Source organism: Pongo pygmaeus, chromosome 13 (genome assembly GCF_028885625.2).
Source record: "Pongo pygmaeus isolate AG05252 chromosome 13, NHGRI_mPonPyg2-v2.0_pri, whole genome shotgun sequence".
NCBI lineage: Eukaryota > Metazoa > Chordata > Mammalia > Primates > Hominidae > Pongo > Pongo pygmaeus.
Window position 1 is genome coordinate 53,128,677 of NC_072386.2, and position 16,082 is coordinate 53,144,758.

Here is a 16,082-nt window from a genome sequence, read left to right on the forward strand (position 1 = left end):
CACATGGCCTTTCCTCTGTAAGCAGGCAACCCTGATGTCTCCTCCTCCTCTTATAAAGACACCAGGCTTATTGGATTAGTGCCCTCCCCTTATGACCTTGTTTAATCTTAGTTACCTCCTTTAAAGCCCTATTTCCAAATATAGTCACCCTGGGGGTTAGGTTCCAACAGACAGATTTAGGGGAGACATAATTCCGTCTATAACAACATGTAAACACATAGTCATTGGAGTGGTATGTGTCACAATAGAGACAAGTCTGTGACATTTGGAAGTCCAGAGGGGGAGCTTCCAGTTCCCTAGGAGGTTGAGGGACACTTGACCATGAAGGACCTTTTAGGATGTGTGTTGAAAAATCAATAAGAGCTTACCATGCGGCTTGAGTAAAGGCTAGGAGGATCCATGTATGTAGAGCTCCTTGCTGGGGGTGTGGTTTCAGGGTGAAGTGCTAATGGGGAGGATGAGGGAGGAGGAGAAATAAGGTGAGGCTGGACCCAGGTGGGCATTTATGTAATTGTCAAAATCAGAATTTATCTGAAGCAGAGTGAATGGGAAGGGAAGTATAGACCTGGAACAGGAACTCTTTCTGGATGCTTCACTGAAGAGGAGAGAGATTGAGTGATGGTGAGCAGGAGGAACAATGGTCAAGGGAGGTTTTCATTTTTAATATAACTCTTGTGCAATATTCCATGCATCAGAGTATTATAAGGTCTGTGTATGGTTAGAAGAATAATAAAATGAACATCATTTACCCATCACCATAGAGAAACAAGGACTTTGGGGGCCCTCCAGTTCCCCTTCCATGCACATCTCCTTCCTGCTTCCCAGAGGTAACCAATTTGTTGACTCAAGTGTTTATTATTTGAGAAAGGTTTTTTTTTAAAGCCCTTGATTGGGTGTAAAGCTATCATTTAACTAATTTCCTGACATTCTCCTAGTTTTATTTTGTTTTGACACATTTTTAAAGTTAAGTTTTATGTCATTTATAATGATGCTAAAAGCATTTTGGCAAGAACTGGATTAATTCTCTGTAGCCTTTTCTCTTGGCACGTGTGAAAGAGAACTGCTGGTTGGCAGGTGGCTCACCCCTGTAATCCCAGCACTTTGGGAGCCTAAGGCAGGAGGATCACTAGAGTCCAGGAGTTTGAGACCAGCCTGGGCAACATAGTGAGACCCCTATCTTTACAAAAAATAAAAAAAAAATTAGCCAAGCATGATGGTGCTTGTCTATAGCCCTAACTACTTGGGAAGCTAAGCTGGGTAGATCGCTTGAGCCCAGGGGTTTGAGACTGCAGTGAGTTATAATCATGCCACTGCATTGGCTCTTTGGAAAAAAAAAAAAAAAATTGAGAGAGAGAGAACTGTTATTTACAGTTTGGTCAGGTCTCTCTTTTGTGCTTCATAACTGCTCAAAGAGTAAGTTTGAATAAGCTCATTTGGATATGAGGTGTGGTTGATTTGGGTAACATGAAAATTTAAAGGGAGATACAAAATTTAAAATGGCTTTTTATGTAATATAAACATTTATTTCTCATACTAATGTCTCCATGTTTTAGGATTTCTAGTTATTATCCTTAAAAGTTGGTTTTGAGTTTCCCTATTTTTCTCTAACCTTCTTTTCCTACTTTTGTGTATAACTTTGTAGAAAATTAGCTTATTATAAATAATTTACTTTTAAACTGCCTTTTGTGTTTTGTGGAAGTGCCCAAATTTGTTAATTTTTGAATCAAAAAAGGAAATACAGTTGGCCTTGAACAACTTTGGGGTTAGGGCTGCCGATTCCTAGTGTAGTCGAAAATCCACATTTAACTTTTGACATCCCCAAAACTTAAATGGCCTACTGTTGACCAGAAGCCTTACCAATAACATACACAATTGATTCACACATATTTTATATGATATATGTATTGTATACTGTATTCTTATAATAAAACAAGTGAGAGAAAAAATATTATTAAGAAATTATCAGCCATGTGCAGTGGCTCATGCCTGTAATCCCAGCACTTTGGGAAGCCAAGATGGGAGGATCATTTAAGCCCAGGAGTTCAAGACCAGCTTGGGCAAAGCAAGACTCGCTCTCTACAAAAAATAAAAAAAAAAAATTAGCCAGGCATTGTGGTGTGTGCCTGTTTTCCCAGCTACTTGGGAGGTTGAGGTGGGAGGATCACTTGGACCCAGCACGTCGAGGCTGCAGTGAGCTATGATCACACCACTGCAGTCCAGCATGGGTGTCAGAGCAAGACCATGTCTCTAAAAAAGAAAATCATAAGAAAAGAAAATATATTTACTGTTTGTTAAATGGAAGCAGATCATCATAAAGACATTCATCCCCATTGTCTTCATGTCAAGTAGACTGAGGAGGGGTCAGTTTTGTTGCCTAAGAGTGGCAGAGGCAGAGGTGGACCCATGCAGTTCAAACCCATGTCGTTCAAGGGTCCACTCTAGAATTTTTATGAGGAGTCTGTTAAGATGTAATATTAAATGTAGGTAATCAAATGGATAAAAATTCACCATATTTCCAGAGAACATGCTGGTTAAGAGTCTTTGCGTATAATTTTGGGAGGGGGTAAATATATTTGAAATGTAATATGTAAACTGCTTAGACTCAGATTAGGGAGTTAAGTCTTTTTTTTTTAAAATAAGCTTCAATTGAAGCATTATAAGCTCCAGGTTTTAATAAATATTGTGGATAAATGCTTATTGATATAGAAAGTTCATGATATAGACACCATGAAATACTGTGCAGCCATAAAAATGAACAAGATTATGTCCTTTGCAGGGACATGGATGGAGCTGGAGGCCATTATCCTTAGCAAACTAACGCAGGAAAAGAAAACCAAATACCTCATGTTCTCACTTATAAGTGGGAGCTAAATGATGAGAACACATGGACGCATAGAGGGAACAATTCACACTAGGGCCTTTCAGAGGATGGAGGTGGGGAGGAGGGAGAGGATCAGGGAAAATAACTAGTGGATACTAGGCTTAATACCTGGGTGATGAAATAATCTGTACAACAAACCCCCAAGACACAAGTTCACCCGTGTAACAAACCTGCACATATATCCCTGAAATTATAATAAAATTATAAAACAACAACAAGAACAATAAAAACACTTTACATTTGAGAAAGAATGACAATATCAGTAGGTAAAACCAACATCAACAGTTACAAGACCATCCTTGCAGCCAAGTAAGGCAATCAAAAGATGTGTAGATCAGGTAGCAGAAACTGGGTCCATAATTATCAAAGTGGAAGTTCACAGAGCAATTATAATTGAGAAGATAAAAACTCATGTAATTTCCATTCAGTGCTGCAATTTAAAAATAGATTTTTTTTCACAATAACCACATACAAGATAATATATTTAACACATAAAAGAGAAAAATAACAATTCTTTCTCATCACACAAAAATCTATTTAGAATGTTTAAGATATCAATCTAATCTCAATGTCTTTCTTGTTCTAATTAAATCATACAAACATAAAAAAGTTCATGATAAATGAAAAACAGATTATTAGACTACACATAGGATTATCTATCTATATATAAACAAAACTCAAAATACCTGGTTTTTGTTTTGTTTTTGTTTTTCCTGAGACAAGGTCTTGCTCTGTCACCAAGGCTGGAGTGCAGTAGTGCGGTCATGGCTCACTGCCGCCTTGACCTCCTGGGCTCAAGCAATCCTCCCACCTCAGTTTCCTGAATAGCTGGGAGCACAGGCAATGAAAGTTTTTATGTTATCATTAATAATAATTATCTCTGAGTAGTGAGGAGACTATGAGTGGTTTTTTATTTTTTTTTCTTACTGGAAATTTTTCATCTGTTCTATTTTTTAAAAAACAAAATTTGTATTGAGATTTAATTCACATACCATACAATTACCCCTTGTAAAGTGTATGATTCAGTGGTTTTTAGCATATCCAAAGTTGTGCAACTGTCACCTCAATCAATTTTAGAACATTTTTATCACTCCAAAAAGAAATGCTGTTCTCATTAGCAGTCATTACCCATTTCTCCCCAACCCTCCCAGCCTTTGGCAACTACTAATCTTCTTTCCATCTCTTTAGATTTGCCTATTCTAAACATTTTATGCAAATGGAATCATATGATATATAGTCTTTTGTGTCTGGCTTCTTTCACTGAGCATGTTTGAAGGTTCATCTATGCTGTAACATGTATCAGTACTTCATTTCTTTTTTTGCTGAATAATATTCCATTGTCTTGATAGACCACATTTTATTTACCTGTTCATCAGTTGATGGACATTTGACTTGTTTCTACTTCTTGGTTATTTTAAATAATGCCACTATGAACATTCATTTACAAGTTTTTGTGTAGACATATTTCTTTTCCTTTTTTTTTTTTTTAAGAGACACAGTCTCTTCTCTGTCACCCAGGCTGGAGTACAGTGGCACGATCATGGCTCACTGCAGCATTGAGCTCCTGGGCCTCAGCCTCCTGCCTCAGCCTCCTGAATAGTTGGAACTAGAAACACATACCAAGCACCCAGCTAATTTAAAAAATTTTATTTAAGCTGGGTGCAGTGGCTCATGCCTGTAATCAGCACTTTGGGAGGCAAAGGTGGATAGATCATCCAAAGTCAGGAGTTCAACACCAGCCTGACCAACATGGTGAAACCCTGTCCCTACTAAAAATACAAAATTAGCTGGGCGTGGTGGCGCATGCCTGTAATCCCAGCTACTCAGGAGATGGAGGCAGGAGAATCACTTGAACCTGGGAGGCAGAGGTTACAGTGAGCCAAGTTGTGCCATTGCACTCCAGCCTGGGCAACAAGAGCAAAACTCTGTCTCAAAAAAAAAAATATATATATATATATATGTACGTGTATATATATGTGTGTATATATGTATGTATATATGTATATGTGTATGTGTATATATGTATATGTATGTATGTATGTATGTATATGTATGTGTGTGTGTGTGTGTGTATGTATATATATATTTGTAGAGACATGGTCTTGCTGTGTTGCCCAGGCTGGTCTTGAACTCCTGGCCTCAAGTGAAACTCCTTCTTTGGCCTCCCAAAGTGCTGGGATTGCAGGTGTGAGTCACCATACAGGGCTTGGTAACTGTGTTCAACCTTTAAAAAAACTACCACACTGTTTTACAAATTGGCTACACCATTTTATAATGCTATCAGCAATATATGAGGGTTACAGTTTCTCCACATTCTTACCAACATTTGTTTTTATTTATTTTTTTGTTTGAGACACAGTTTCACTCTGTTGCCCAGGCTGGAGTGCAGTAGCAGCTATTCAGCTCACTGCAACCTCCGCCTCTCAGGTTCAAGCAATTCTCCTGCCTCAGCCTCCCGGGTAGCTGGGACTACAGGCGTGCACCACCACACCCAGCTAATTTTTGTATTACTAGTAGAGACAGGGTTTCACCATTTTGGTCAGGCTGGTCTCGAACTCCTGACCTCAAGTGATGCACCTGCCTCGGCCTCCCAAAGTGCCGGGATTACAGGCATGAGCCACCGTGCCTGGCCTAACACTTGTTTTTAAAGGCATATGTTGTTTTATTGTGCTTCACAGGTACTGCATTTTTTTTTACAAATCTAAGTTTTGTGGCAACTCTGTGTCAAGCAAGGCTATTGGCCCCATTTTCCCAACATGTGCGCACTTCCCATTTCTGTTTTACATTTTTAGTAACTTTTGCAATATTTAAAATATTTTCATTATTATTATATCTGTTAAAGTGATCTGTGATCAGTGATCTGTGATGTTACTATTATAATTGTTTTGAGGTGCCATGAACTACACCCATATAAGATGGCAAACTTAATTGATAAATGTTATGTGTGTTCTGACTGCTCCACTAACCAGCCATTCCCTTGTCTCTCTCTCCTCGAGCTTACCTATTCCCTGAGACACAACAATATTGAAATTAGGCCAGTTAATAACCCTACAGTGGCCTCTAAGTGTTCAAGTTAAAGGAAGAGAGTGGCACATCTCTCACTTTAAATCAAAAGCTAGAAATGATTAAGCTTAGTGAGGAAGGCATGTTGAAAACCAAGACAGGCTGAAACTAGGCTTCTTGCACCAGTTAGCTAAGTTGTAAGTGTAAAGGAAGACCTTGAAGGAAATTAAAAGTGCTGCTCCAGTAAACACTGGAGCACAAGAAAGCGAAACAACCTTGTTGCTGATATGGAGAAAGCTTGAGTGGTCTAGAAAGAAGATCAAACCAGCCACATCATCCATTAAGCCAAAGCCCAATCCAGAGCAAGGCCCTAATTCTCTTCAATTCAGTGAAGGCTGAGAGATGTGTTGAAGCTGCAGAATAAAAATTTGAAGCTAGCAGAGGTTGGTTCATGAGGTTTAAGGAAAGAAGCCGTCTCTATAACATGAAAGTGCGAGTGCTGATGTAGAAGCTGCAGCAAGTTATCCAGAAAATCTAGCTAAGATCATTGATGAAGGTGTCTACACTAACAGATTTTCAATGTAAACAAAACAGCCTTCTATTGGGAAAAGATGCCATCTAGGACTTCCGTTGCTGGAGAAGAGAAGTCAACGCTTGACTTCAAAGCTTCAAAGGACAGGCTGACTCTCTTGCTAGGGACTAATGCAGCTGGAGACTTTAAGTTGAAGCCAATGCTCATTTACCATTCCAAAAGTCCTAGGGCCTTGAGAATTATCTAAATCTACCCTGCCTGTGCTCTGTAAATGGAATGACAAAGCCTGGATGACAGCACATCTGTTTATAGCATGGTTTACTGACTATTTGGAGCCCACTGTTGACAACTATTGTTGAGAGAAAAAGATTCGTTTGAAAGTATTACTGCCCATTGACAATGCACCTGGTCACCCAAAAGCTCTGCTGGAGTTGTACAAGGAAATTCATGTTGTTTTCATGCCTGCTGACACAACATCCATTCTGTAGCCCATGGATCAAGGAGTAATTTCAACTCTCAAGTTTTATTATTTAAAAAATACATTTCATAAGGTTCAGCTGCTATATAGATAGTGATTCCTCTGATGGATTTGGGCAAAGTAAATAGAAAAACTTAGGGAAAGGATGCGCCATTCTAGATGCCAGGAAGAACACTCATAATTCAGGAAGAAGGTCAAAGTGTCAACATTAACAGGAGTTTGGAAGAAGTTGATTCCAACCCTCATGGATGACTTTAAGGGGTTCAAGCCTTCAGTGTAGGAAGTAATTACACATATGGTGGAAATAGCAAGAGAACTAGAATTAGAAGTGGAGCCTGAAGATGTGACTGGATTGCTGCAATCTCATAAAACTTGAATGGATGAGGAGTTGCTTTTAATGAATGAGCAAAGAACATGGTTTCTTGAGGTAGAATCTAGTCCTGGTGAAGATGCTGTGAGCATTATTCAAATGGCAACAAAGGATTTAGAATATGACTTAAACTTAGTTGAAAAACGAGCAGTGGGTCTGAGAGGATAGACTACAGTTTTGAAAGAAGTTCTACTGTGGATAAAATACTATCACACAACACTGCATGCTACAGAGAAGTTTTTGGTGAAAAGAAGAGTCAGTTGATGAGGCAGACTTTATTGTTGTCTTATTTTATGCAATTGCACAGCCACCTCATCGTTTAGCAACCTCCATCCTGATCAGTCAGCAGCCATCAGCCATGGAGGCAAGACCCTCCATCAGCAAAGAGATTAAGACTCTCTGAAGGCTCAGATGATCATTAACATTTTTTAGCAATAAAACTATTTTAAATTAAGGTAGGTACACTGTTATTTTAGACATAATGCTATTACACTTAATAGACTAGAATGTAATGTAAATATATAACTTTTATATGCACTGAGAAACCAAAAAATTTGTGTGACTCACATATTCACTTTATTGTGGTGGTCTGGAACCAAACCCACAATATCTCCAGGGTAGGCCTGTATGTGTCTTTTTGACTATAACCATGTTCGTGAATGTGAAGTAGTATCTCCTTGTGGTTTTCATTTGACTTCTCTAACAATTAAGGACATTGATCATGTGTTCATGGGCTTATTGGCCATTTGTATGTCTTTGAAGAAATGTGTATTCAGATCCTATGCCCATTTAACATTTTTTTTAAATTGCTGAGTTGTAAGAGTTCTTTAGATATTCTAGACACAAATTCCTTACCAGATACATGATTTGCAAAATTTTTCTTCCATCCCATGCTATGCATTGTCTTTTCATTTCTTTTCTTTTTTCTTTTCTTTTCATTTCTTTTTTAAGAGATGGGGTTTCACCATGTTGGCCAGGCTGGTCTCGAACTCCTGACCTCAGGTGATCTGCCCACCTCAGCCTCCCAAAGTGCTGGGATTATAGGCAGGAGCCACTGCACCCGGCCTCACTTTCTTAATGGTGTTCTTTGAAGCACAAAGTTTTTAATTTTAATGAAGTCTAATGTATCTGTTTTTTTCCTTTGTTAGTTGTGCTCTTGGTTTGATATCTAGAAACCATTGCCTAATGCATAGTGATGAAGATTTATACCTGTGTTTTCTATTAAGAGTTTTTAGGCTGGATGCAGTGGCTCACACCTGTAATCCCAGCACTTTGGGAGGCCAAGGCGAGCAGATCACGAGGTCAGGAGTTCGAGCCTGGCCAACATGGTGAAACCCTGTCTCTACTAAAAATACAAAAATTAGCTGGGCATGGTGGTGGGCACCTGTAATCCCAGCTACTTGGGAGGCTGAGGCAGGAGAATCACTTGAACTTGGGAGGGGGAGGTTGCAGTGAGCCAAGATTACATCAGTGCACTTTAGCCTGGGAGACAAGAGCGAGACTCCATCTCAAAAGAAAAAAAGTTTAGTAGCTTTCGCACTTACATTTAGGTTTATGACCTATATTGAGTTAATTTTTATACATGGTAGAGGTCTAACTTCATTCCTTTTCATCTGGATATTTATTTGTCCCAGGAGCATTTGTTAAAAAGACTACTTTTTCTTCATTCATTTATTTTGGCATCCTATTAAAAATCAGTTTACTATAAATTTGAAAGGTTATTTCTGGACTTTCAATTCTATGATTTTTTTTTTTTTTTTTTTTTTTTTTTTTGAGACAGAGTCTCACTCTGTTGCCCAGGCTGGAGTGCAGTAGCATGATCATGGCTCACTGTAGCCTTGACCTGCTGGGCTCAAGCAATCCTCCCACCTCAGTCTCCTGAGTAGCTGAGCCTACAGCCGTGAGCCACCACACCCAGCTAATTTTTTAATCTTTTGTAGAGATGGGGTCTCACCATGTTGCCTAAGCTGGTCTCAAACCGTTGGCTTTAGACATAGTTTTACTTCTTTTTTTCTGGATGCTTTCTATTTCTTTTTCTGGACTAATTGCCTTGGCTAGAATCTCTAATATTGTATAGAAGTGGCCAGAGCAGAGAAGCTTTTCTTACAGCTATTCATACACTGATAAAATTAAGCACTTTATTAATTAACCCCATCTTCTAACCCATCTGCTGCAGCTGGTTGGGGATTTAGAATAGGGCTTGGCCTGAAGAGTGAGAAGTGAGGGGAGAGGCCAATAACAGGTTTTTTGGGACTTGGCCCTAGAGAATTGCATGTTTTTACATTTTTTTTTCCAAATCCTGTTGATGAGGTTGAAGCTGTCCCTCCCCACAGCAGTGGTCAAAAGCCTGGAGACAGAGAGGTTCACACATTAAGTATAAGGCTGTTTTAGTGAGTCCTGAGCTCTCCATCTGCCAAGCCCTCTTCTAAGTGCAGTCTGCAAATCCAGCAGCACACGTGCCACATGACAGCCCGTGTCCATGCAGTTACTGTTCTTGGTTAAATATCTGAAGTTTCATGAATCTGACAATTTAGAATCTGTTCTTGGTTAAAAATCTGAAGTTTCATGAATCTGACAATTTAGAATCTGTTTTGGGGTCAGTATGGCAATTCATACCAAGAGTTAGGAAAATGTTCATATATACCTTGACCCTTTAATCTGACATCTGGGAATTTATTTATTGGAAATAATCCCAAAGAGGAATAAAATAAAAGAAAAGCAAAAGAACAAGAGTCTTTGGTGATGAGGAAAAATCAAGACTAATTTACACAATTTAAATGTCCAGCAGTACTGCTGTCATAAAGTCTAGTTTTATATATTTATTTCTAAGTATCTTATATTTGGAGTGTAATATGGTTACCTAAAATGACTATATAAAACCACTGAAAAGTATTTATTAAATAATGCTAAGTGACAAAAAGAACATAAAATTGTAGATACGCAGATTATGATGGTATCATGTTTCTGAAGGTATAGAAATAGTTTGGTAAGGGAACATGAAGAAATTAAAATACTGTTGCATAAGAGTGACATATAGTTGTAGGTAATATTATTAAATTGTTCATAAATCATTTTCCAGAGTGTTTTGTTAATAAAAATATAACAATCACACTACTAATCTGGTTAAAAACTGAATTGTGTCACGATAGCAGCACCTGTTTTACAGGATTGCAAAAGTCTCTCCAATAACATGATAGCAGGCATTTAAACTGAATCATTTCAAAATAATGATGATTTCAAATTCTTATTTTTAAAGAAAATTATTTCAGCTATTTCATAATTTTTTCTGGTAGAAAATACAGAAAAGTACATATATATTTTTAAAAACGATTCTATCACACAGAGATAACTACTGTTAACATATTGGTCTATACCTTTGCAATATTTTTTCTGTCTATATATTTACATTTATATATTTTTCCATAATGAAGAATCTGAAGTTTAGATTATTTTGGAACCTTTGTTTTTGTTTTTGTTTTTGAGACGGAGTCTCATTCTGTTGCCCAGGCTGAAGTGCAATGGCACGATCTCAGCTCACTGCAACCTCTGCCTCCTGGGTTCAAGCGATTCTCCCACCTGGGTTCAAGCTACTCCCAAGTAGCTGGGATTATAGGCACCCACCATCATGTCCGGCTAATTTTTTTATTTCTGTAGAGACTGGGTTTCACCATGTTGGCCAGGCTAGTCTTGAACTCCTGTCCTCAGGTGATCCACCCGCCTCGGCCTCCCAAAGTGCTGGGGTTACAGGTAGGAGCCACTGCTCCCGGCCGTAACCTTTGTTTTTATCAGAAAAGTTGATGATGCACATTTTCAGATGAGTATGCCATTCAGACTTCCCCTTTAGGCAACTTGTTCCGAGGTGCCTGGAATGGGATAAAACAAATGCACTTACTGATTTTTTCCCCCCGTTGCTGTAGAAATTGGCGTGTTAGCCAAGGCTTTCATTGACCAAGGGAAACTCATCCCAGATGATGTCATGACTCGGCTGGCCCTTCATGAGCTGAAAAATCTCACCCAGTATAGCTGGCTGTTGGATGGTAAGTGGAGTCTCATGAGCATTTCACCTGCCCAAAATAATGAGTGCTGGCAGGAGAATGAGCATTTCATGGGCTTCAGACAGACATCAAGGATGGTGGTTTGGGGAGAGGGGTGCTTGGGACTATCCTGAAACCAGTCATCTTCTCTGGGACCAGTTCTATATCCAAATGGAAAGAGAGAAGTGAATTGCATGATTTCTAAGCTCCCTTCAGATGTAACTTTAGTTCCTTTCCCCTTTCTTTGAGAATATTTTGTGATATGGGAGGATCACCACAGAAGAAGCAAGACCCAAGAGTAATTTACAATAAGCTGTAAACTTTCCCTAGCCAGGGGTATGGCAGAATCCTTGAGGGTAGGTTGATTTTTAGTTTTGTTAATATAGAGAGGACACAAAAGAGATTTGTTTCAGTTGAGTCCTGAGCTCTCACTAAAACTGGGATAAACTTGGGATAAGCCTTTTCTTCAAGAAGATCTGAGTCATAATATCCTTTTTTGGAAGAGGATAGCTAATCTAGTCTTCTCTCCTACTCAACCCCATTCACCCACCTTCGCACACAGGCATGCATGCACTCAGTGCTGCCCTTGCCAAGCCCTGCAGCCCTGACTTGCTTGCTTTATCTAAGAAGGTTCTGAAGTCCTTGTCCTTGTGGAAAGTACATTCTAGTAGAAGACAAGTAGTAAACAAGTAAAAAAAAAACTTGGATAAGCACAGATATAAGTGCTAAGAGGTAAATTAGAAGTTGATGTGGGCCGGAGGCAGTGGCTCATGCCTTTAATTCCAGCACTTTGGGAGACCAAGGTGGGCGGATCACCTGAGGTCAGGAGTTCAAGACCAACCTGGCCAACATGGTGAAACCCCATCTCTACTAAAAATACAAAAATTAGCCAGGCGTGATGGCACACACCTGTAACCCTAGCTACTCAGGAGGCTGAGACAGGAATTGCTTGAACCGGGAGGCAGAGGCTGCAGTGAACCGAGATCGCGCCACTGCACTCCAGCCTGGGTGACAGAGTGAGACTCTTGTCTCAGAAAAAAAAAAGAAGTTGATGTGAACAGAGAGTAATGTAGTGGAGAAGTAGGCACTTTTTTTTTTTTTTAATTGAGACAGTGTCTGGCTCTGTTGCCCAGGCTGGAGTGTGATGGTGCAATCTCCTCTCACTGCAACCTCCTTCTCCTTAGTTCAAGTGATTCTCCTGCCTCAGCCTCCTGAGTAGCTGGGATTACAGGCGCCCACCACCACACGTGGCTAATTTTTGTATTTTTAGTAGAGATAGGGTTTCACTATTTTGGCCAGACTGATCTCAAACTCCTGGCCTCAAGTGATCTGCCCACCTCAGCCTCCAAAAGTGCTGGGATTACAAGTATGAGCCATCGCACCTGGCATCTTCTCTTTTGTAAAACAATATGTTGCATGGTTCAGAATTCAAAATTTTGTTTTAAAAAGTTTAATGAAAAGTCTTGCTTCTTTATGAGGTGGAAGGGGCTGAAAAACATTCCTGTTTGTGGGAGTTCTTGAGGAATGAGTAGGATTACATGGGTGGAGAGACAGGTTATCTTTGGCAGCAGGAACAAGGTAAACCAAGGTAGGCTGGTGATGCTGCCCAGGAAAGGGCCATTATTTCTCCCAAATCCAGGTTTCCTGGGTATAGTTTAAGTCGTTATCATTGTCATTTTAGCACATTGTAAGGTCTAGGTCACTGGCAAGTTTTTCCACATTTCATTGTTAACAAGAAAATGTAATTTTTCAGGTGATATTTTTGCTCTAACAAATTATGCATGTGCGGTTTTAACCTTTGTCACTGTTTTTTTTTTTTTTTGGAGACAGTGTCTTGCTCTGTCACCAGGCTGCAGTGTGGTAGGCTCGTCATGGCTTATTGCAGCCTTGACCTCCTGAGCTCAGGCGATCCTCCTGCCTCAGCCTCCTGAGTAGCTGGGACCATAGGCATGTACCACCACGCCCTGCTAATTTTGTTGTCGTCGTTATTTATAGAGAAGGGGTCTTGCTATGTTGCCCAGGCTGGTCTCAAACTCCTGGGCTCAAGCAGTCCTCCCGCCTTAGCCTCTCAAAGTGCTGAGATTACAGGTGTGAGCCACCATGCGTGGCCTAACTTTTGTCATTTTTGAAAACATATTATTTCTACTAATTTTAATTTTTTTCTGGTATTCTGGACAAAATGTCCTCAGTAACAACATTGCAAAGTCAAAAGTTTGTGATCAAAGTATTATTTTAAATTCCCTAATATGCTTGGGTGTATTTCTGAATTCACTCATCAGGTAACATTTGCCTGTCTCTCTGTTTTTGAACCACATTGTTTAGCTATATAACACATCTGTTTATCTGTTAGGTTTTTGTCCTTTTGCATTAATAGTTTTCCTTTAGCTGGACTTTAGTTTCATTTTGTCATAGTTCAGAAATAGCCTGTGGAGTGTTTGTTTGTTTGTTTTTGAGAAGGAGTCTTGCTCTGTCACCCAGGCTGGAGTGCAGTGGTGTAGGATCTTGGTTCACTACAACCTCCCCTCCCGGGTTCAAGCGATTCTCCCACCTCAGCCTCCCAACTGGTTGGGATTACAGGCACCTGCCATCATGCCAGGCTAATTTTTGTATTTTTGTAGAGATGGGATTTCACCATGTTGGCTAGGCTGGTCTTGAACTCCTGACCTCAGGTGATCCGCCCTCCTTGGCCTCCCAAAATGCTGGGATTACAGGTGTGAACCACTGCGCCCGGCCAGCCCCTGGAATTTGAGTGAAGATAATGAGTTCAGTTTGAGTTTAAAGGCAGGAAAAGTACTGTGTCCCAGTTAGAGGTAGCAGGCAGGAGGAATTCTTTGTTATTTGGGTGAGGGTCAGCCTTTTGTTCTACTCAGGCCTTAAAATTGATTAGATAAGGCCCACCCATATTAAGAAGGGCAATGTACTTTATCAGTCTGCCTATTTACATGATAATTTCATAACAAAAGTAGCCTGACAGATATACCCAGCATAATATTTGCCAAATATCTGGGCACTCATGCCCTAGTCAAGTTGACAGGTAACCATCACAGTTGCACTGCAGCTGTGATCCGCCTGCCTAGTGAGCCTCATTCCTTTTGTTCAGATTGTCCAACATTAATTCTTTCTTTTTCTTTCTTCTCTCTCCACCTGCCCCCCACCCCCCACCTTGTACTTCCTTTCTTTTTTCTTTTTCTTTTTCTTTTTTTACTTTATAAAGGTTTTCCAAGGACACTTCCACAGGCAGAAGCCCTAGATAGAGCTTATCAGATCGACACAGTGATTAACCTGAATGTGCCCTTTGAGGTCATTAAACAACGCCTTACTGCTCGCTGGATTCATCCCGCCAGTGGCCGAGTCTACAACATTGAATTCAACCCTCCCAAAACTGTGGTGAGTAGTTGTTGTGGAACTGTCACATAGCAGACTGTCGCTGAGTCCTCTTGCCCTAACAGACATAAGTTTAGTGAACTTGGAAATCTTCTGACTGACCAAAACTCCTGAGGGTATATTCTCAGGTTACTTGGTATAGTTGACTGATCTAGTCCACTGAGCTTGGTGCTAAAGGTGCCCCAGGAGCAACAGGGGTTTGTTACTCATTCAGAAACATTTGTTGATTTCCTACTCTGCCAAGGAGTGTGTTAGGAGTTGGGCTGATAGAGATTCATAACACCTTGGTTTATTTAGGACTTGCAGTTGAAATTCCCAGTTTATAGCTGAATCTTTTTGAATATATATAAACTTACTTAGAGGCTGCTTAGAAAACCTTTTACTCTAAGGCTAAAGTGACTGCTAACTGTGGAAATGAAACTGGCATCCCCTGTTTCTGTTGCGATGATCTCTCTTGAGGTTGGATCCCATTTATTTAAAAGTTAGCACATTTTTATGCTTGGCACTTGCACATAGATGTCTGTTTAAAAATAATGGAACTGCTTATGAAAATATCCTTCAGAAATATGATATCTGATACTAGTCTCTTCTAATCCTGTTTAGGGCATTGATGACCTGACTGGGGAGCCTCTCATTCAGCGTGAGGATGATAAACCAGAGACGGTTATCAAGAGGCTAAAGGCTTATGAAGACCAAACAAAGCCAGTCCTGGAATATTACCAGTGAGTTTTTGCTTTTCAGAACTTCTCTTGCATAGTGGTGCACTAAGTCTAGTTTTGATTTTCCTTCCTCTACAGCTGAAATGCTAAAATGCCAAAAGACCCAGTTCACATGGGCTTAAGTAATAAAGGAAATACATTAGCTTGTGTAACAGAAGTCCAGAAGGTAGGTTGGGCTTCAATCACACCTGGGTTTGATCAGTGTAGCCGTTCTCTTGGTTTTGCCTTCCTGTGTGTGTATTGGCTTTGTCCTTAGGCTTCCTGCATGGTAGCAGACATTTGTAGGAACAGCCAGGGCTTCCTCTTCTATGAAGGGCTGAGGGGTAACCTTTCCTCCAGTGAATAGAAGCCCAGAGCACCGCTCAGATGGAGCCAACTTGAACTACAGTCAGGGAGTGCCTGGCACTAACTGTTACAGGCTTGGGTTACTGCCTAGTGCAGAACCAGTCATTGGAGTGGGAAGGATTACACTGATTACACTGACTAGCCCACATCTAGAGTTGGCGGTGCAACAGTCTCACCCATACTCTGCTATGTGCAGATGTTCCGCAATTTACAGTGAAATTACATCCTGATAAATCCATTGTAATTTGAAAATACCAAGCACCATAACTTAGCCTGCCTTAAACATGCTCAGAACACTTAGATTAGCCTACAGTTGGGCGAAATCATTTAACACAA

At 40.1% G+C, this 16,082-nt stretch overlaps 1 protein-coding gene across 2 annotated transcripts in view; it reads left to right on the top strand.

Annotated features, from left to right (window-relative positions):
• AK3 (adenylate kinase 3) overlaps positions 1–16,082 on the top strand; it is a 29,583-nt gene that overhangs the window by 7,181 nt on the left and 6,320 nt on the right. The window contains exons 1-4 of one of the 2 annotated variants that reach the window (XM_063649552.1): positions 7,704–7,719; positions 11,182–11,301; positions 14,513–14,685; positions 15,286–15,404. In XM_063649552.1, the coding sequence (XP_063505622.1) occupies positions 11,241–11,301; positions 14,513–14,685; positions 15,286–15,404 (353 nt within the window). In that variant the 5' untranslated portion in view covers positions 7,704–7,719; positions 11,182–11,240. Of the gene's footprint in view, positions 1–7,703; positions 7,720–11,181; positions 11,302–14,512; positions 14,686–15,285; positions 15,405–16,082 lie in introns of those variants that run through there. The other variant, XM_054500944.2, reaches the window with a different exon arrangement.